A 22,849-nucleotide genomic window follows, 5' to 3' on the forward strand; every position below is an offset into this window, starting at 1 on the left:
AGGCAGTGACTGCTGCTATTTTCACACTCGCCTTAAAGGGGTTCTCCAGGAATAAAAAAAAATGAAAATACTTAAATATTATTTTATTATAAATATATTCACAAATATCTTTCATTACTTAGAATGGCTTGTTTTGTCTAGGGAGCAATCATTAGGAGAAATAAAATGGCCGCCGTTCTATCAGTACACACAAAACCTGTCCTAATCAGACAGGAGGACAAGTTACTTCACCACAATGAGCCATAGAGCTGCCTCATCCTCCTCTCTGCTCTGCTTGTCAGGAATCATGATCCTGAATACAGGTGAATCTCTGTGGGAATGGAGATGATGAGGAGACATGAGAGGAGGGTGAGGTGTGGATAATGAGCAGCAGCTCTTGTTACAGTGTCCATGACCATAGCAACACATTACCACAGTCTGTCCTGTCCGTCCTCTCTGTACTTTATGTCTCTTTATGAACTAAATTCCCCAGAGATTCAGCTAAAGTTCGTATATATATTTATTTTTTTCTGGTCCGCCAAAAAAATGGATGATTACATCCGTTTTTTTGCGGATCCACTGTAACAATGCTTATCTTTGTCCGCAAAACGGACAAGAATAGGACATCTATTTTTTTGCGGAACAGACTTTCGGACATATGGATACGGAATGCACACGGAGTAATTTCCGTTGTTTTGCGTCCCCATTGAAATGAATGGTTCTGCATATGGGCCTAAAAAAAATGGAACAGACGAAAATTCTGATCGTTGGGGGTCCGACTCACGGGACTCCCGACGTTCAGCTGTTTGAGAAGGGACCGCCGCTCCTGAGCACCGCAACCTTCTCGCAGCTTGCCAAGGACAGCTCTGTACATTGTATGTCCAAGGCGCTACTGTGAGCGTCGGTGCTTTCTCAAACAGCTGATCGGCAGAGGTCCCAGGTGTCGGACCCCCACTGATCAGATACTGATGACCTATACTGAGGATAGCTCATCAGTATTGTCTTCGAAAACACCTTTAGTATACTTTCACACTTGCGGCAGAGGATTCCGGCAGGCAGTTCCGTCGCCAGAACTGCCTGCTGGGATCCGGCAATCTGTACGCAAACGGATGGCATTTGTCAGACGGATCCGGATGCGGATCTGTCTCACAAATGTGTTGCAATACCGGATCCGTCTTTCTGGTTGTCATCCTGAAAAACGGATGTGATATATATTTTTTCTCATTTTTAAAGGTCTGAGCGTGCGCACTTGGGACCGGATCCGGCATTAATGCATTTCAATGGAAATTAATGCCGGCAAGTGTCCAGGATTTTTGGCCGGAGAGAAAACTGCAGCATGCTGCAGTATTTTCTCCGGCCAAAAAACGTAAGAGGGACTGAACTGATGCATCCTGATGCATACTAAACAGATTGCTCTCCATTCAGAATGCATTAGGATAAAACTGATCAGTATTTTTCCGGTATGGAGCCCCTAGGATGGAACTCAATACCGGAAAACAAAAACGCTAGTGTGAAAGTAGCCTTAATGTTGCAGGTACTATATCTGTCTGTCTAATCTATTCCTGTGTGTGGCTCCAGCCTATCTCCAGCTGCTAGCCAGTCCTTCAGGAAGAGGAGGGTCACATCCATCTCCCATGAGTGGTTCTCCTGAATGAGGCTGCTTCCTAGAGGTGTCCCCCTACTGCAAGGCAGTGCCTTGACTAGTGATTGCCTGCCTATGCTGTCTTTTCCTAGCCGGCACCAGCCCTTTCCACCAGCAGAGCCCAGAGCCTGCTGTCTGCTCCCTTCCATGTGCAGACCCTGCCTCTGCCTCCAGGATTGTTGCCTCCATTGATTGCACATTGCCTCCCCTCATCTGCTGCTGCTGCTGCTGCTGGTAACAATAGGGTCCTTGTGTCTTTCCATCCAGACACCGCACTGCTGCATTTTATATGATCAGCATCAGCAGAAGCAGGAGCACATCATCCATCCAGTGAGAGGAGGGCATTAGGGGTGCAGCATGGCATCAGAGAGGAAAAGGAACTGGAATAAAGAAGATGATCTCCCTGTCTATCTGGCCAGACCAGGGACCACTGCCCAGACCCCCAGGGTGAAGTATGGGGGCATGTTTGCTTCTGTAGAAGGGGCTTATGAGAACAAGACTATAGATTTTGATGCCTACAGTGTGGGCAAGAAGGGGACCAGAACCCCAAGGAGCAGCAGCAGGGCGGATTTGGATGGGGACAATTTCAGTGAGACAGCCAGTGATGTGAGCGAGATCTCTGGATCTGTCATCAGCTCTCCTGGAGAAAGGGAAGACAGGACCCCAGGCATTGAGATCAAGTATTCCGGTGGGAAGGAGCTGCTGCAGGGGCAGGACAATGGCAAGGTACAGTGTGATGGGAGGGAGAGGCCGGGGGTCTGCACCAGCAGCACTGGGGACCAGCACATTGACCTCAGGGGGGGGGGGGGGCTACTGCATGGGCTTGAGGTCCATCATCTGATGTTCTTGCAAGATTAACCCTTTTGCTTCCAGCAGCAATCTGTGGCTTATGCTTCTAAAAATCCAGATGCATCATCCAATTCAGTGGATGTCTGTGCCAAAGAGCTAGCAATCTGTGCGGCTTGGCTTTTCAAGGTCATAATGAATTGCTATTGAGTTATTAGATATAGGCGTTAAATACTGTATATTATGTATTATATATGTTCTATAAATATATATATATTGTATCTACAGACGTAACTGTATTAATATGTAGCAGAATAACTTATACTGAACAGACATGACTATGCAATTCATGATTATAATGCCACCTTTAATTATCGGCCTGGGCCCGGTGTACTGTAGTCTAGCATGGGAATGATACATTGGATTTACTGCAGTACCTTGCATGCTACAGCGTTGGCATTAGATGTTCATTGAGAGTGTGGAGCGTTTCAGTCAATATTTAAGCAGGCTTTTAATCCTCACGTCTATCAAGCCACCTATGCTATATTTCCAATGAGTAATAGTCCATTGCATACTGGAGGAGTAAGGGTGCTCGGGTAGTTTGCCGTAGTGTAACAAAGAGAAGAGGTGCTGAATCTGGGAGGCCTCCAGACCTGAGCCTGCCTTCTGTCCCACCACATTCACTTCTTTGCATTTTAATGTCCTCCAGCTTGCCAATTTAAGTCTGGCTGACGGTATTTCAGTTTGTAACAGGGCGACATTCATAGGGAAACCAGGCTGGACTGGGAGGAGTGCAGTGTTGGTTGACTTAACCACTTACTACCTTCTAAAAGCTCTTTTATGCTTTTTTTTTGGGGGGGGGGGGTCTTTATAAAGTTTATTGGAAAATTCTAGCCTCTGGGGCTACATGGGCGATTTTTATCAGTGTCAGCTTATAGACGAGTCATTGTATTGTACCCTGGGCCACCAATTAGCCGGTTCTCACACTACTGCGGTACCTGCTGCTGGTGCATTGTTGATGCTTGCTGGTAGAAATTGCGCATTAATGTGTGGCCTTGGCTTTAGATTAATTGAAAATTTGGTAGAAATGGTACCCCATACCAAGTAGTTTAGATGCCTTCAAGAAGACTGTTGTCGATCAAAGTGATTAGATGTTGAGGGTTGTATGACTACACAGCTTTCATAGAGTATGGTTATTAACTTTTTCTATCTGGTAACTACCGTATGTTTAGGTTGTTTTTAGATCTGGGCATCTTTTTAGAACATAGAATTAGAGAGTTCTGTCCTATGACTCCTTAGAAACTTCTTAGTCACATTTAAAAAAAATCAAGACAGTCAGGATGCCACTTGTGACATATTATTTTTTGGTATGTTAGAAGTTGTCCTTGCTGGAGGCGCTAGGGAACTCACTTTTTTGGCCTCTTCTGGCTATTCTTGGGCAACTAACCAAAATAATGCATTACAGTCTATGGACCATCTTGGAGACCTACAGGAGCGAGCCCACATGGAAGGGCACTTTCTGTCTAGAAAATGATGGGAATCCAAGTCTGTAAAAATAGGGCACTTTTTTGTCTACAGTCTGTAATAAAAATAGATACAGCCAGAGTCGGACTGGGGTACTGAGGGTCCACCAGTAAAATTAATTCTGGGGGCCCACTGTAAAGCTACTCGCGAATACTACCTGCTCACACAGTGGTAGCAGCGAGGTGCTACGAGATGATTACTTCAAGAGGGCAGGTCCTTGGCTAGCCTGACTCCTTACCTAGAAGTCATCTCCACCACCCGATTGCATCTAATAACTAGGTACTTTTTAAAATAATCTACCCAGTTATTTAGATGAACATAGGCTTGTTAAGATGCTGTACACTGCCTATCCACATATAGTGCACTCAGACTACTTTGCCATGTGCCACATGTGCAGGGGATAGGGGACTAGGAGCCCAGCTTGCTCAGGGGACCACTGGGGGATTCACCTGTTCCCCTGTGGGCCTAGATAGAGCCATGATTTTTCTATCAGGGGGCCTGAGTAGATTATTTTATGTATGACTCAATTTTGGTTCTCCAATTTGTCCACAAGAAATGTTGCTGTCTGTAAGTTTTAGGCTAAGCCTAAAAAGGATTTGACAACCCTAGTGGACCCAATTGACAAACACTTCTGTCTTGTCCTGTATCATAGGTTCTTCAAAACTGGAATTACACTTTAATTTCATGTGTCTTTAGTAGTCAGTGCTTACTGTGATTCTATTGAAATTCCCATTATCTGTTTCTCTCCATGTAATCCTGAAGCTCAGTTCTCAGGGACAGTATTGTAAGGTTGTGTGTACTTACATGTTTATGCAGCGAGTCTATAGTCTGGCTCCAACCATACAATGTGATCTCTGAGATCTTGGCTTGAGGACGACTTTGAGACAAATTGTAGTTCCAGTGCAGAAGCAGACTGAGTACTTTTAGACCAGAAGCTAATAAAGGCATTTCCTAACAATCAAAGAACCCATTCATAAAACCAGACACATTTCGTATCCCTTGAAGGGTTTTCTTGAGTGGATTATCGCTTAATGTTGAAGAGCACAGCTGTGAATGTAGGGTGTTCTGTAAGGACCATCTATAAAGTAAGCATTGACCATACTCCTCTCCCCATTACTTTTGTACGCAGATCATACAGTAGATGTCTCCAGTGCTTGCGTGAATACGTTTTTATTCTGTCTCACTATTGCTATTGAGTTTTTAAATCCAGTTTTCCAAGGATTTATAAAAATATTCAAACTGCATAAATTTTTGCTTGGAACAATTTTTCATTGCAAAACCTATTCGACCAATGTGAAATTGACAGATGTTTGTGTCTATAACTAGTTAAAAAATTACTAAATCTTGAATACAAAGATTGTAAAGGAGCTGCTGATATGAGTTACACAAATGTATGTAGGGCTCTGTTCGCACTTGCCTTTGAGGGTACTGTTGCAACCCCAACGCCTTGCTGGAATCTGTCTGAACACTGAACTAGCAGAGCTAACATGGCTCCATTATAAACAGAATTCATGATGCTAGTGAGATTAGAACCAAAATCAATATTACCCAAACACATAAGTCTACATGTGGCTCCTTAAAGGGGTTTTCCGAGATAGGTCATCAGTATCTGATTGTTAGGGGTCTGACAGCTGGGACCCCCGCCGATCAGCTGTTTCAGAAGGCAGTGGCTCTCCTGTGAGCGCTGCGTCCTTCTCTTCGCTTTTCTAGGCCAGTGACGTCGCGTTCAACGATCATGTGGCCTTCAAGTTAAGTGGGCTGAGCTGCAACAACAAGCACAGCCTCTATACTGTTGTCACAAGGGTGTCAAGAGCCACGTCTGACTCCGTTATACCCGGGGTCAGGAAGTCGCAGCGGGTGGCTGCGCGCTCTATGTCTAAAGATCGCACTGTTACTTAATGGTAGCTTTCTGTGTTTGCCTTGCAATCCTTTTTGTCTCACTCAGGGACCCGTAGCTTCTTGTCCGGCACTCCCAACCTCCTTATATTCCTCTCTCCCACTTCTCTGGTTGCCAGATATAGAGCTTCCTGCCTGGACTTCTATACTGACCCACTGGAGCTGAGTTGCTGTTATTTCTGGTTGTCGTACCAGAGCATTACCCTTCGGATCCCTGTTGGTTGTTTGTTGTCGCCCACCTGGGACTATATGTTTTGTCAGTATTGTCTGTCTTCTCCCTAGTGTTTCCCTTTAGTGTTAGTGGTGCGGACTAGTGTTCCCACCGCCCTATTCACTACGTAGGGCTCATCTTAGGGAAAGCCAGGGTTTAGGCACGTGATCGGCGTACGGGTGAGAAACCCGTCTAGGGACGTCAGGGCAGTCAGGTGCCAGCCTCAAGGTGAGTTAGGGGTCACCATCTTTCCCTCTCCCTTGGACAGGGCCTTCCTTTTCCCTCCCTTTGCGTCACGTATGTGATCGGCACGCCGGTCGTGATAATTGTATGGCGCTGTGCTTGGTAAGCTGCTAGAAGGCAGCAGTGCTCACAGGAATGCCGCTGCCATCTCAAAACAGCTGATCGGCAGGGGTCCTGGGTGTCTTATCCCCACCAATCAGATACTGATGACCTAGGATAGATCATCAGTAAAAAAAAAAGAAATCTTGCAAAACCTTTTTAAAGGCCTTTGCATGGGCAGATGAGAAGGTCTAATGATTGCTCTCTACTGATCATCGCCTCCTGGTAAGGTGCCCAGCAATCAGTTGACAAACGTGCATACTTTGATCCTTTATGTGCAAAATTTATTGAATATTGGCTAACACCATGGCCATGTAGCACTTACTGGAACTGTAGATAAATAATTGGTTCTAGTGCCTGGTTTATAATTAATACACATTTATAGCTCTTGCGGCTCAATATTGTTCGGTATATTTTAATGGCTTTGTGCTAAAATTTGTTGCCTATCTCCAACAGTGCCATAGTGTTTGGCTGGAGCAGCAGTGCTCATACTTGACCATCACTCTTTCAAACATGGGATCTTGAAATCAGCAGGGTCCCAGTGGTGGGATGTCGAGTGATTAGACACTTATCAACCATTCCGTGGATAAGTGATGCAGTGGCGTGCAAAAGTTTGGCACCCCTGGTGAAAATTACCTTTACTGTGAACAGTTAAAGCTACTTTCACATCTGCGTTTTTGCTGGATCCGTCAGGAATCTGGTACTGTATATAATACAATCATCTGCTTTCATTCAGAACGTATTATCTCCCAAATGAACAAGACGGATCCAGCACTAAATCCATTGTAAGTCAATGGGCGCCAGATCAGTTTTTTTTTTTGTGTCCGAAAAAATGGATCCGGCACCAATGATTTACATTGTGTTTCATGCCCGATCCTTCTTGCTCAGTATCCCATGACACACTCAAAAACACTGCTTGCAGAGCTTTTGTGGCGTTGTGGGAACACAACGAAATTAAATGAAACCCATTCTGGTGGACTCCGTTCTGTTCAATTCAGTTTTGTCCCCATTTTGTCTTAAACATTTTCAAAACAGGAAAAGGGCCCGAAGCAAAAGTTTGGATACCCTGCGTGGTTAGCATTTAGTAGCAACCCCTTTGGCAAGTGTCACGGCTTGTAAATGCTTTTACATCCAGCCAAGAGTCAATTCTTCTTTGATAGATTTTCATCCATTCTTCCTTGCAAAAGTTTTCCAGTTCTGAGAGATTCCTGGGGTCTATCCACAAATTTTAAGGGACTGTAAGGGCCATGGTAAAAGCTTCAGCTTCCATCTTTTGAGGTAGTTTCAGGTTGCCATTTCCTCAATTTGAAATGTAATAAAGAAATGCCCGTTTTTATTTTAAATAAATCTTTATTTAAGCAGTATATTCATAATGACAAGCATGAACATATAATCATATATGAGAAACGTAGTGAAACATTGAATAACAAAGAACAATGTCACGTGAAAGTGAGGCATGGATACAAAGCATACAAGTAAAGAGAATGTACTTGGATCCTATGAGACCATGTAGCATATTCCGCCAATGATCACTGGAGTGACCCTGTATGCAAAGTAATGTAAGGTTAAGAGTGAGTTTGATGTTGAGTCTTATCTGCCAGACAAGTACGAAATCAGTGTGAGTAAGACGAGTACCACTTCAACCAAAGTGACCACACAGATAGGAATTTATCATGAGATAAGGTTAACCAACTACTAAGTTCTTCCATTCTATAAATTTCCAGCGTTTTCCCAACCTAGTCGTTTATCGAGGGAGTTTGTTCACTGAGCCAGAATTTGGATATTAATAACTTGGCTGCCATTATGAGCATCGGTGTAATTTTTTAAGTGGGCAATCGTGCTTAGGCTTGTTAAGTAAATATTCAGTGGCTTCTCCTACTGTCTTAGAATATGGACTGGTGCACACCTCTCGGTATCCCACAATACCGAAGAAAACTGTATATGAAGAGTATATGAAGAGTAGAAATGGAACGAGGGGCACTCAATAACTAGAGGCATATAGACATCAATACAAACGAGCTGCTCGTTTGTATTAATGTCCATACGCCTCTAGTTATTGAGTGCCCCTCGTTCCATTTCTACTCTTCAAGACTAGAGATGGGGTGAGGCTAATGGACGAGGAGCATATCTGATTAATTGCTGTTGTAACCTTCCTCCAAAATATAGAGATACATGGACATTCCCACCATATGTGGAGCATGGAACTTTGGGCTCCGTGACATCTCCAGCAGTCCGCAGGAACGGATGTATTTATTTTATGGATTATATCTGGTGTACGATACCATCTGGTCACTATTTTGTATGAATTCTCTTGAATTCTTATACATTTTGAGATGCCATAAGAGTTTTGAAGGATCTGTTTAGATTTTAAATCTGAAAAGGATATACCCAAGTCCTTCTCCCACTGTTTGAGGAAGATGGGCTTAATTGTGGCATAGTTTTCTAAGATCTTTTTGTAGAGCAAGGAAATGAGTCCTTTGCGTTGGGTTGAAGACTCTAACAATGCCTCATACCAGGATTGAGACCCACTTGGCCTCTGGGCCTCTAGGTAGCTAGTGTATACCTTATGGAAAAAATGTCTATAGTGGCTTTCGAACCATGATTTAGTGCAATAAGTATCCTTAATCGTTTCCGGGGGGGGGGGGGGGGGGGGGGATTAAGTTACCCGCTAGCAAATCCTTAATTAGGATGTTGCTTATTGTGGACCAAATCCCTAAGTCATCTCTATAATCAAACCGCAGTAGGTGAGGAAGTAATTTGGCAGTAGTGAGAGAAGGGGAATCGAGTAGTTGTAAAGGGGAAGCTTGGTTTTGCCATGTGTATGACACCCCTTTGAATAGGGGGTGAATTGCCAAGCCCGGTTGGGGATTGCCAGGGGTTTTTCCAAACATATGCTGAATAGAGTTTCTTGATTCAGGCCAAGAAGCTAGATGGGACATGTATCGGGGCAGTTTTCATAATATATAGTAGTTTTGGGGTGATGAAGGTTTTTAATATGTTTTTGCGCCCTATCCAAGACAAGAGCGGGATATCTAAATTGTTTAGTTGTTGTGTAATCTCTTTTAATAGAGGGGGATAGTTTAGCTGGAACAAGGTCTCTGTATTGGGAGCTATGTTAATTCCTAGGTAGGACATGTGCGTGAGGGCAAATTGAAAGGGGTATGTCTGTGAAAGAAATGTCTTTATAGTATGTGTTATTTTGATACCTAGCGACGAACATTTTGGGAAATTAATCTTGAAGTTCGACATTGAGACGAACCTGTCAAATAGATTCAGAAGGGCGGGGAATGCACTGACCGGATCCGTAAGGAAGAGTAGCATATCGTCTGCAAAGGCAGCAACCGTATGAGTAAAGTTCCCGATAGTCAGCCCTTGAATAGCAGTATCTTGCCTAATGGCTTGAGTTACAGTCTCTAGACATAGACTAAAAAGGGAAGGAGATAGGGGCATCTCTGTCTTGTACCATTGTGGATGTTGAAAGTAGGAGAGAGGATACCATTTACTCGGACCCTGGCGTAAGGAGAAGAATATAAGGACATAACTGCTCTGAATTGGGAAACAGAATTGGGAAGCCAAATTTTTGCAGTGTCAGTTCCATGAACCTCCAGTCAACCCTATCAAACGCCTTTTCGGCATCTGTGCTAAGGAGCATTAGACCTGTTTCAGTACGATTGGCATATTCTATGGCCTGTATAACCCTGAAGGTACTGTCTCTACCTTCCCTTCCTTTAACAAAGCCTGTTTGTTCTGGAGAGATTATTTTTTGAAGCAGTGGGGCGATATGCGATGCCAATGCTTTGGCCCAAAGTTTGATATCTGTATTTAAAAGTGATATAGGCCTGTAGCTGGTTGTTGCTTCAGGGTCTTCACCCGGTTTAAGCAGTACAACTACATGTGTGCTTCTAATGATTGTTTAGCAGGGGGTGATCCTTCCCAGAGTGCATTGAAATATAGTTCAATGCGAGGGCCCAATACGAGGAAAAATCTTTTTATAATATGAGATAGGCAAACCGTCTGGGTCAGGGCTCTTACCAGAGGGTGTGGAATACAGCGCTGATTTAATTTCATCTAAATGAATTGGGGCTATGAGTAGTGATGAGCGGGAGGTGCCATATTCGATTTCGACGAAATTCGTGAATATTCGCTTGAATATTCGTCTCATATTCGTCGAAATCGAATATTCATCATTATTCTAGCTATCGCGATTAATATGCGATTTAAATAAACGCGTATTGTGATTTTAACTTAAGGTAACTTTCCTATTAGTTTGATATCTAGAATTAGCGAATATGACGAATGTATTCGTGATATTCCTCAAAACGAAGATAACGAAGTATTCTCCATCTTCGTTTTAGCTCCATATTCGTCAACTTCGCAAATACTAGCAATCAAATAGGAAAGTTGACTAGCAGATACAGCTAAGTTTTTAATTCACTATGCGATAATATTACTTTGCTTTTTTTTTTATAAATCGAATCATTATAATAATCAAGTATTATAATTATTCTATTTATTTAAAAAAAAAGCTAAGTAATATTATCGCATAGCGAATTAAAAACTTAGCTGTGTCTACTAGTCAACTTTCCTATTTGATTGCTAGTATTTGCGAAGTTGACGAATATGGAGCTCAAACGAAGATGGAGAATATTTTGTTAACTTCGTTTTGAGGAATATGACGAATACATTCGTCATATTCGTCATCTTCGCTAATTCTACCAAGCCAACCATAGTAAACCAGGTCTAAGTTGAAATCGCAATGCGATTAATTCAAGTTATATTAATCGCATTGTGATTTCAACTTAGCACTGCTATATTCCATATTCGTTCGTTAACTTCGTTAATTCTAGGCTAGAATTAACGATTCACGAATATGGAATATAGCAGTGCTAAGTTGAAATCACAATGCGATTACTTCAAGTTATATTATTCGCATTGCGATTTCAACGTAATTCTCAAATCCGACAGTACATTCTAGTATGGAGGCGTTCCCATGGTGATGGGGACGCTACATGAGCACGGAAGTCAGCAGAAGCGGCAACGGGCTCTGACTGGAGCAGCCAGGAAGCCAGGAATCCTAAGGACAGGTAAGAACTACTTTTGTGGGAAAGAAAAAAATATAACAATAAAAAAAAATAGGAATATTCGAAATAGCTAAGTTTTATAGAACTATATTCGAAATATTCGCGAATTAGCGAAGTGCCGATATTCGCAAAAAAAAATCGATATTCGAATATTCGCTCTCAACACTAGCTATGAGGTCTTCAGTGTCTTCATCACTTAAGGAGGGGAGCTGTAAGGAGTCTAGGAATTTTTTAATAAGTGAGGATCTTTTTGTGAGGTCTTCCTGAGATTCCTCAAATTATATAGGGAGTGATAATACGCGGAGAAAGCGGAAGCAATATCTGACGTGTCGGTTAGTACATCGCCGTTCAGCGTTTTGATAGTTTTTATGTGGGTTTGTTCCATTCTTTTCTTTATAAGGGTAGACAAAATCTTATTCCCTTTTTCGCCATGTGCGTAGTGTTTATGTTTTACCCGCATATAAGCTTTAGCTGCTCTAATATTCAGTAAATCCTTAAGGGAGTTGCGTAATTTAGTTAGTTCTCTGTGGTCTCGCAGCGCCAAAGATCTTTTGTGTGTTTTCTCCAATTTGGCTATATTTTGGAGGAGTGAAGTAATTTGAGATGAGCGTTGTTTCTTAAAAAAGGAACATAATGCTATGAACTCGCCCCTGATCACAGCTTTTTGGGCTTCCCATATAGATTACTTTTGAGGGGACACATTTTCTGCGAAATACCTATGTCGTTTCTCAGAAAATGCTTGTACCGTATCAGAGGAGTCTAAGAGAGTGGGATTGAGTTTCCACGTCCACATCCTTTCAGGTAACTCAGGAAATTGTAGAATAAATGTAGCGGGAGCATGGTCCGATATTGTGATACAGTGTATGTCAGTTTTCACCACCAGAGGGAGACATCCACTGATAATTAAAAAGTAGTCCAATCTTTGGTAAGATTTGTGGGCATTGGAATAGAAGGTGTAATCTCTGACGTTTGCATTGAGGGTGCGCCAGACATCACACAAGTGAAGATCTTGTAATTGACGGTGGATCCCCCTCAAGGCTTTGTAGGAGGTAGCTGATTTCTGAGAGGATGAATCTACAACAGGGTTCAATGCAAGATTAAGGTCTCCTCCCAAAATAACAAGACCTCAGGCAAATTGAGATATTATGCATAGTGTCTCTCTCAGCCATTTCACAGTGTTATTATTAGGGGCGTAGATGTTACATATAGTAAGTTCCTTGATGTCAATTTGGCCTTTAAGCAAGAGATATCTCCCTTCTGGATCGATAAGCTTGTCTGACAATGAAAAGGGAACATTGTTATGAAGGCCAATGCTGACACCCCTAGACGCCGAGCTATCTTGGCACCCGTGGTACCATTTCTGATAGTGGGAGTGAGAGAGATTGGGAATACAGCCTTTTTTTAAATGCGTTACTTGTAACAGAACGATGTCAGCTTTGGTCTTTCTCAACACTTGGAGAACACGACTCCTCTTAACTGGCGAGTTAACTCCTTTTACATTCAAAGATGCAAAGCCAATATGTAGCTTAGCCATAGTAGGTTACATGGGTATTATGAGATACATTAGGCCTCATTCCCACGAACAAACCAATAACAATGAATAATACAGGTAACAGTATAAAACCCCAAAAATGTGGTGTTGTATAGTAATGTGAACAAAGTGTGTGGCTTAGGAAGTATGGGCTCCGAACGGAGCAGATAAGGGGGGAGGGGTGATGTTTCATGAATAGCCTAATCGATCAGGCCCCCATCCTAAAAGCCCAGCAAATGAAGCATTAAAGAAATCTCCCTATGTGTATGTATCCATGAGTAATAACGGATATACAGGGAGTGCAGAATTATTAGGCAAGTTGTATTTTTGAGGATTAATTTTATTATTGAACAACAACCATGTTCTCAATGAACCCAAAAAACTCATTAATATCAAAGCTGAATATTTTTGGAAGTAGTTTTTAGTTTGTTTTTAGTTTTAGCTATTTTAGGGGGATATCTGTGTGTGCAGGTGACTATTACTGTACATAATTATTAGGCAACTTAACAAAAAACAAATATATACCCATTTCAATTATTTATTTTTACCAGTGAAACCAATATAACATCTCAACATTCACAAATATACATTTCTGACATTCAAAAACAAAACAAAAACAAATCAGTGACCAATATAGCCACCTTTCTTTGCAAGGACACTCAAAAGCCTGCCATCCATGGATTCTGTCAGTGTTTTGATCTGTTCACCATCAACATTGCGTGCAGCAGCAACCACAGCCTCCCAGACACTGTTCAGAGAGGTGTACTGTTTTCCCTCCTTGTAAATCTCACATTTGATGATGGACCACAGGTTCTCAATGGGGTTCAGATCAGGTGAACAAGGAGGCCATGTCATTAGATTTTCTTCCTTTATACCCTTTCTTGCCAGCCACGTTGTGGAGTACTTGGACGCGTGTGATGGAGCATTGTCCTGCATGAAAATCATGTTTTTCTTACCTTGCAGACTTCTTCCTGTACCACTGCTTGAAGAAGGTGTCTTCCAGAAACTGGCAGTAGGACTGGGAGTTGAGCTTGACTCCATCCTCAACCCAAAAAGGCCCCACAAGCTCATCTTTGATGATACCAGCCCAAACCAGTACTCCACCTCCACCTTGCTGGCGTCTGAGTCGGACTAGAGCTCTCTGCCCTTTACCAATCCAGCCATCTGGCCCATCAAGACTCACTCTCATTTCCTCAGTCCATAAAACCTTAAAAAAATCAGTCTTGAGATATTTCTTGGCCCAGTCTTGACGTTCAGCTTGTGTGTCTTGTTCAGTGGTGGTCGTCTTTCAGCCTTTCTTACCTTGGCCATGTCTCTGAGTATTGCACACCTTGTGCTTTTGGACACTCCAGTGATGTTGCAGCTCTGAAATATGGCCAAACTGGTGGCAAGTGGCATCTTGGCAGCTGCACGCTTGACTTTTCTCAGTTCATGGGCAGTTATTTTGCGCCTTGGTTTTTCCACACGCTTCTTGCGACCCTGTTGACTATTTTGAATGAAACGCTTGATTGTTCGATGATCACGCTTCAGAAGCTTTGCAATTTTAAGAGTGCTGCATCCCTCTGCAAGATATCTCACTATTTTTGACTTTTCTGAGCCTGTCAAGTCCTTCTTTTGACCCATTTTGCCAAAGGAAAGGAAGTTGCCTAATAATTATGCACACCTGATATAGGGTGTTGATGTCATTAGACCACACCCCTTCTCATTACAGAGATGCACATCACCTAATATGCTTAATTGGTAGTAGGCTTTCGAGCCTATACAGCTTGGAGTAAGACAACATGCATAAAGAGGATGATGTGGTCAAAATACTCATTTGCCTAATAATTCTGCACGTAGTGTATAGTTGAAAAATTATATCCGAAAAATAAGGTGAACAGCAGAAAAATAACGGCACCTGAGGTGGAACCCATTTGGATTACAATAAGAAATCAGGATACAATGTCCCTTGGTGGATTCCTCCGGACTTTCGGCGATTTCAGCTTCTTGGCTACTTCCCATGAGGGGGCTGGTGGGAGCTGAGGGAGAGAATGGCCTTCGGACAATGGCATCCATGAAGGAATTTCCATTGGTGATATACGAAGAGAGTCCCAAACAGATGGGAGATCTTCCTGTGCCCTAACAGTCAGTCTTTTGTTGCCATGGACCATGAGGAGTCCAAAAGGGAATAGCCACCTATATGGGATCCCCTCCGCTCTGAGCTTATCTGTAAGAGGCTTTAGGAGTCTCATTTTCTGCAGAGTGGATGGTGCTAAATCCTGAAAAAATTGCACATTTGAGCCATCAAATTGGGTTTCACCAAGCTCTCTTACTTTGGCTAATATGTCTGCCGTGTCGCAGAATGAAAAGAGGCCACAAATGATGTCCCTGGGTCGCTCAGTGGGTGGTGGTTTAGAGCGCAGGGCTTTATGAGCTCTTTCAATAATAATGACGTCTGCTCTTTCTCCTCCTAATAATCCCAGCGAATAATCCCTGCGCCACTGCAGCAGAGTCTTCTTTATCAGAGGTCTCAGGTATACAGCGGATTCTGACGTTTTTCCTGCGGCTTCTGTTCTCCTGGTCCTCTAATAGGAGCACGGATTCATTTAGGCGGGCTGAGTGTGCCGCTAGGTTATCTTTAACTGCTATATCAAAGGCCACTAGGGCCTGATGAGAGTTTTCCAGTGTTTCAACCCTATCCCCAATATGGCGGACATCCGTCTTAATGTCAGCTAGATCTGATGCGATCGGGGCTAGAGCTCTTTTGAAAGCTTTTTGTAAGAAGCCCTGGGTGATTGCGAGGGACTCACCCGTTTCTGCAGTCTCTGGAGCACTGTCTGCATTCGAGGATTCAGAGACAACTGCTCATAGAATTGATAGTAAGGCAAATCAGAACCTCTGCTTGACTGCAAAAGACCTTCAGGAAGATTTAGCAGAATCTGGAGTCTGGTACATTGTTCTACTGTTCAGTGACACCTGAACAAATATAGCCTTCATGGAAGAGTCATTAGATGAAAACCTCTCCTGCATCCTCACCACAAAATTCATCGTCAGCAGTTTGTAAAAGAACATCTAGGCTACTTTCACATCTGCGTTTCTTTTCTGGTATTGAGATCTATCAAAGGGTCTCAAAACCGGAGGAAAACGCTTCAGTTTTCTCCCCATTCATTGTCAATGGGGACAAAACTAATCTGAAAGGAACAGAGTGCACCAGAATGCATTCCGTTCCATTTGGTTGCTTTCCCATGCTGCACACGTTTTTGAGTGCATCATGGGATACTGATCAAGACGGATCCGGCATGAAACACAATGTAAGTCAATGGTCCTGGATAATACAACCGGATCCATTCAGAATGGATGCAGCCGGTTGTATTATCATAACTGAAGCGTTTTTGCTGATCCATGACGGATCTATCAAAAACGCAGAAGTGAAAGTAGCCTAAACAAGATTGAGGCATTTTGGAAACAAGTCCTGTAGACCGATGAGGTTAAAATTTTACTTTTTGGCCACAATTGACAAAAGAACACCTCTCCAACCATTAAGCAATGGGGGTGGATCTATCATGGTTTGTAGTTGTGTTGCAACCAATGGCATGGAGAACATTTGACAGGTAAGGGAAGAATGGATTCAATGAAATTCCAGCAAATTCTGAAAGCAAGCATAACACCGAGTGTAAAAAAGCTGCAGTTGAAAAGATATGGCTTCTACAAATAGATAATGATCCTAAACACACTTCAATATCCACAATAGACTAAGTCAAAAGGCGCAAGCTCAAGGTGTTACCATGGCCCTCACAGTCCCCTGACTTGAACATCATTAAAAATCTGTGTAGAGACCTCAAAAGAGCAGTGCATGCAAGATGACCCAGCAGTCTCACAGAACTGGAAGACTTTTGTTAGGAAAAATGGATGAAAATCTCTCAAACAAGAATTGAAAGCCTCTTGGCTGGCTACAAAAAGCGTTTACAAGCTGTGATACTTGCCAAAGGGGGTGCTACTAGGTACCAACCATGCAGGGTGCCCAAACTTTTGCTTTGGGCCCTTTTACTTTTTTGTTATTTTGAAAATGTAAAATCTGAAAATTAAAAAAAAAATGTTTTTGCTTAAATTACGAATGGAATGTGTCAGCTTTAACTTTATGCCTTTTGGAGACCATTTCATCTTCAACTTGCTTAACTGTTCACAGTAACAATAATTCTGACCAGGGGTGCCCAAACTTTTGCATGCCACTGTATGTTTTGATATTGTTCCAACTCTTTTAAATGGGACTTAGTTGCAAAAAGCTACAGTAACAGGCACAGCCGGTACACGAATATATGGAGCTGTGTCTGGTACACAAGGAAGTGGTGCCTTCTATTTGCTGATTGGTGGGGGGTGTCCGGATTTCAAACCCCCACCTATCTGTTGCTATGGATAGGCCATCAATATCAAAGTCTCAGACAACTTTATTTCAGATTCAGACCAGCAGATTACTTAGACTATTTGCTGACAGTAACAGTATGCTACAAAACTTTTCTTTTACCCCAAGAATGGGTGCTGATAAGCTTTGGCTTTCACAACATTCTGAAAATGGGAACATCTTTGTCACATGATGGATATGATTTAGGCCTAGATTCCAACTGTTTGGGTTATTGATTCTATACAGAAGATGTAACATTTCAGACAAAATAATTCAAAGTCATGATGAAGTTCCCATTCCTTGAAAGGAATGCAACCCAAGACATTTATAATGAAGTATCAGTTACTTTAGGCGGAAAAAAAAGTCTGTACTAGGCCACAGTCACATGGTCAACAATTGGTTTGGACTTTGCATCAGTATTTGCAAGCCAAAACCAGGAGTGGAACCTACAGTATCGCTTTAGTGTTTAAAGACCCATTCTTAGTTTTGACTTAAAAATCTTGAGGCAGAAAAAATGACCAAAATATTACTATGTACTGTATAAGTGGATGAAGACAGTCCTTGAGGATGAAGACCATCCAGGAAGGCCAGTTGTGGTTACTGTGACACATCTTCACACAGTATGGCCTGGCCAAGACTCTGATGCAAAAAGATAACAGGGACTTTATAGATGTCTTTGGTATCTAAAAGGTTTATCAATAATGTGAGGTGTTATTTATTTTGCTCACTTATATAGCACTGACAAATTCTACAGTGCTTTACAGACGTTATCTTCACTCACTGGCCCTAGTGGAGTTCTCAGTCTAAGTTTTCTATTAGTATGTCTTTGGACTTTGGGAAGAAACCAGAGTACTCAGAGGAAACCCATGCAAACACAGTGAGAACATACAATCTCCATACAAATGTCCTTGGTTGGATTCAAACCTGGGACCCCAACTCTGGAAAGCACCAGTGCGGAACTTCAACAAGTCCAGTCCAAAATGGGGGTCAACATGAGAAACACAGGTGACATTGGCATGTCTCCACTTTGAAGATACATTGATCTGGTGTCTTCAACTAAAATATAATGTGTTTGTGTTTTGTTATTTCAGTATAGTTTTCAATGACTTTGGCATCTGTATTTGAATCTGCTTTTCGAGACCTTCTAGCTGTTCTGTTTAAGTGATGTTTAGATCCAACAGGTCTGGCAGTGATCATGCCTGGGTCTGGCTAGTGAAACTTACCAGTTGTCAAATGAATTTGGTTAACTGGTTATTTTCATACCTGCAGTGAAGCTATCCAGCAGGTTGTTCCAGCAGAGGAACAGCCTTCCAGAATTCGCTGTATCCAGCCTAGCTGGATACTACCTGGCACCGCCAGACCCCCGTTGTCTATAAGAGGATCTGGCCAAAACCCGGCACTCACTATGTTTTTGTCCAGCCAAAACCCAGTGCTCATGCTGGAAATCGTCCGAATCCCCACAGTGAACTCCAGCAGGCTGTTCCCCTGCCGGATCTACCGCAAGTGTGAAACTAGCCTAACGGGGCAACTACTTTTTTTTAACTTTTTTATAGCTTTCTTAATGTTTTTCAGGGGTTCATACAAAACACCTGATGGTCTTTCTTCTAGAAAAACCTATTTAAAAAATATTTTGTTCTACTGTGTTCTCAGTTAGTCCTACTGGTCATGTACTGGATATTTTAGACCAATTTGGACCCTCTTCTACTGACTGTTGGTAAAGGTCCTTAAGGTGCAGTACATGGCTCTCTGTACTATTTTTTGAATGTCAGTGTTGATCTCCACCAACTAATGGCCTGCACTAAAGAACAGAGTTTTACCTGAACTGCTCCTTTAACCCCTAAGGGACCCCTTAAGGACTGGCTCAGTTTTGGGCTTCAAGACCAGAACAATTTTTTAATCTTCCCTTTCTGCATTCTGGTGGTCACAACTTTTTTATTTTCATGTTCGACGTAGCAGTATAAATCTTTGTTTTTCATCGAACGAGTTGCACTTTATGTAGGTTGCATTTTTGGTAGATATAAAAAAAAATGCTAAAAATTGCTAAAAAATAAAAAAGGAATTTGAATTACTGGTTTAAACCTCCTTATCTACTGCAGCATTGGGACTCTAAACCTTCAAGCTGGGTTTGTTTACACAACTGCAGTGGTGATAGCCCGTATACCGCTCATGACCGCTGCAGCCAATCACTTGCCTCAGCAGTCATCGCTGCAGCCCAAAACATGACATCATGGCAGCCGCTAGAATGACCTCCATTTTTTTTTTATTCAGACAACTCCTCTGCTATACATAAATTTTATTTTCAATAAAAATTCAATAAGTTCAGAGCAGTTTTTAGCTTTTTGCTGCATGCACCAGTCATCATTAAAGAGGACCGATCACTGGTCCTGACATTTCCATATCACTACCTGTAGGGCATGATGAGTATATGTCAGTGCTCTTTTTTTCAGATGCACTGCTTTGTTTCCCCCGCTATGCGCTCTGTTCTCTTTTGACGACTGATGTGCAATAATAGCATCGGTATAGGGAGGAGGAGACGGCCGTGTTTCTGAAAGGACGTCTCATTCTCCCTGGCTGTGAGCGGTCCAATCGTAGCGGAGAGCGTCACAGCCAGGGAGAAGGTGAGCTATTTTTTCTCCCTGGCTGTGATGAGGTCTGTATGAATGAGGCTGAAGTTAGCTACCTTGGAGAGCATATCAAGGATTAAATCTAGACTAAAAAAATCATTGTAGGCGGACCTTCTTGAAAGACCAACATGTGCTTGATGGCTGATATAAGCTTGAGATTCTATTTCCTCTTGGGTTTGAAGAGGTTGTCCAACTCTTGTTCCACCATCAAGAAGTTTGCTTTCAAGTTGGTGAAATGTAAAGGACAGGCTCGGACTGGCCCACAGGGGTACAGGTGAGTCCCCCGTGGGCCTCTGTGTATGATGGGTACCTATTCCCCCACCTCCTTCACAACTTATCCAGCAAAAACATGCCCTCATATGGCTATGTGAACAGAATAAAAATAGGTCCTGAAGGTCTGCAATGTCCTGAAGAGGTTAAAGATTGATGGTCTACAAAGTGAATGGGACAAAGTGGCAATACCAAGCACTACAAAAGTAGCGTTGTACAGTATGGGCCAAAGTAAACAATAGAGAAACCACAGCACCTTGGGCATTTATCCGGCCGTGCACGCCAGACATTTGAGTTAAAAAAAAATTGCAAAAAAAAGTAGGGCATTGCAACTTTTTGGCACCTGGCACAGTAGACTGACTAGGCAGCGGACATCATCTCAACCAGCCTGTGTTCATACAGTATAATAACTGTATGCATTATTTAACAATCCACCAAGTCTATTATTATAGATCTGTTAGGAGGCTGAGGAGACTTCTAGGTTCAGAGGCAGGTCAGTCAGTCCCAGAAAACCCCTTTAAGAGGTCACTAGGCACTAGCATCCCGTGCCTCGCATGACTTAGTGGTTGACAGCTATGCTGGAGCTCATCAAAAAGCAAATCTTATGCAGGTGGTCAATAAGGAACGGTCAGGTATGCTGAGCGTGCCTGTTTGATTGCAGAGACCAGAACGGCTGACATCTGAGAGCCACTCCAGTCTCACTTTCATTTCTTCTAATTTTTCTAAGTAGTTACAGTATTGCAATGACTTTTTTTTGTCAATTTGATGTAGTGTCAAATAGTAACCTAATGATAATAGTAATACTTATTTATATACAACTCGCAGAAGGACCCGGCTTCGCACAGGTATATTTCATCTATTCAATTTAATGCTTGTGTGTCGTTAAAAGATATCGACAGTATCCACTATAACAGGGACATCTACAGTACCCCACCCCTTTAACAGTGACCTCCACAGTGGCCTTCCCCCTTAACAGTAGTATCCACAGTGCTGTCCCCTTTAACAGTGACCTTAACAGCGGCCGCCCTTTTATTAGTGACCTCCACAGTACCCCGTCTCGTTGACAGTGATTTTCACAATAATCCGCCCTCTTAACAGTGACCTCCACAGAGCTCCATTCCCTTAAAATGTCACCTCAACAACACCCCGCCCCCTAACAGTGACCTCTACAGCACCCCGCCCCTTAACACTGACCTCCATAGTGGACTGTCCCCTTACCTGTGACCTCCCACTTTCCATGCCCCCTTAACAGAGACCTCCACAGTGCCCGCCGCTTTAACAGTGACCTCCACAGCATCCCACCCCCTTAACAGTGACCTCCACAGCAACCCACCCCTTTAACAGTGACCTCCACAGCATCTCACCCCCTTAACAGTGACCTCCACAGCAGCCCGCCCCTTTAACAGTGACCTCCACAGTGGCTGCCCCTTTATTAGTGACCTCCACAGTACCCCATCTCCTTAACAGTGATTACCACAACACTCCGTCCCCATAATAGTAGCCTCTACAGCAATCTAGCCCTTAACACTGACCTCCATAGCGGACCGTCTCCTTAACTGTGACCTCCACAGCAGCGTGCCCCTAGGGTGGCTAAAGTCCGGTTTTAAGCACAGGTCCTGGATGGACACAGGGATGTTCTTTTGAACAGCTCACTCTCAGACAGCAGCACTGTGCTGTCTGAGCGTGAGCTGCAGGGAGAAAGTCACCCTCCCTCCCACCCCTGAAGTTGACAGAAGTTGATTTTTACCTTCATTTTTTCAATCCCTGTCGGCTGTGGAGTGGGTGTGGCCTGACCAGATCGAGGGCGTGGCTTAGAGGGACCTTGGGGTGTGATTTTTAAGTCTGTCTTTTGTGGGAGGCCTGAATGGCCACCTTACCTACCCCCTGAACTGTGACCTCTACAGCACTCCGCTCCCCCAATAGTGTCATCCACAGCGCCCTGCCCCTTTAAAGCTGACCTACAGCAGTGAAGAAAAATGACTGGGTTGTTATGGAAACCTGGTGTAAAACTGTGTGTATGTGGAGACTAGGGCCTGCGAGATTCAATTGGCTGATAAGGGTCATGTGACCAGGTTTATATTTTTGGGGAATATCTCACGAACGGTATGTCCTAGAGAGCTGAGACCCGGTCTAAAACCTTCACGGACACTTGATGTACCTGTGTGCCAAATTTCATGATTGTAAATGCGACGGTGCGGATTCCTTTAGCGGACATGCATACATACATTCAGCTTTATATATTAGATATACCGTATTTTTCGCCGTATAAGACGCACTTTTTTCCCCCCAAAAGTGGGGGGAAAATAGCAGTGCATCTTATACGGCGAATGTAGCTGATTTTGCCCAGTTTTCAATGATACACCCGCCGCGATGCCGCGCGGCGGGTGTATCAGCTGTGAGGGAGGAGGGGCTGGGGGCGGCATCTGCATTAATAATGACAGCGGGGCCCGTGCAGTGACTATTCTACTACACGGGCCCCGCTCACTGTATAATCATATCGCTCTAATAGTTAATTGTTGTATGCATGTAATCGCATAATGAGCGCTAATGAGCGCTGTGTATTACCGTACTTAAAACTAGCAGCG

General features: G+C 43.1%; 1 protein-coding gene across 1 annotated transcript in view; it reads left to right on the forward strand.

The window, feature by feature from the left end:
* The first annotated feature begins 1,978 nt into the window (after positions 1 to 1,978).
* Positions 1,979 to 22,849, forward strand: part of CRMP1 (collapsin response mediator protein 1) — a 122,506-nt gene continuing 101,635 nt past the window's right edge. Inside the window, exon 1 of the mRNA XM_044282432.1 lies at positions 1,979 to 2,347. Within this exon, the coding sequence (XP_044138367.1) occupies positions 1,979 to 2,347 (369 nt within the window). The remainder of the gene's footprint in view (positions 2,348 to 22,849) is intronic.

This window comes from Bufo gargarizans, chromosome 1 (genome assembly GCF_014858855.1).
Source record: "Bufo gargarizans isolate SCDJY-AF-19 chromosome 1, ASM1485885v1, whole genome shotgun sequence".
Lineage (NCBI taxonomy): Eukaryota > Metazoa > Chordata > Amphibia > Anura > Bufonidae > Bufo > Bufo gargarizans.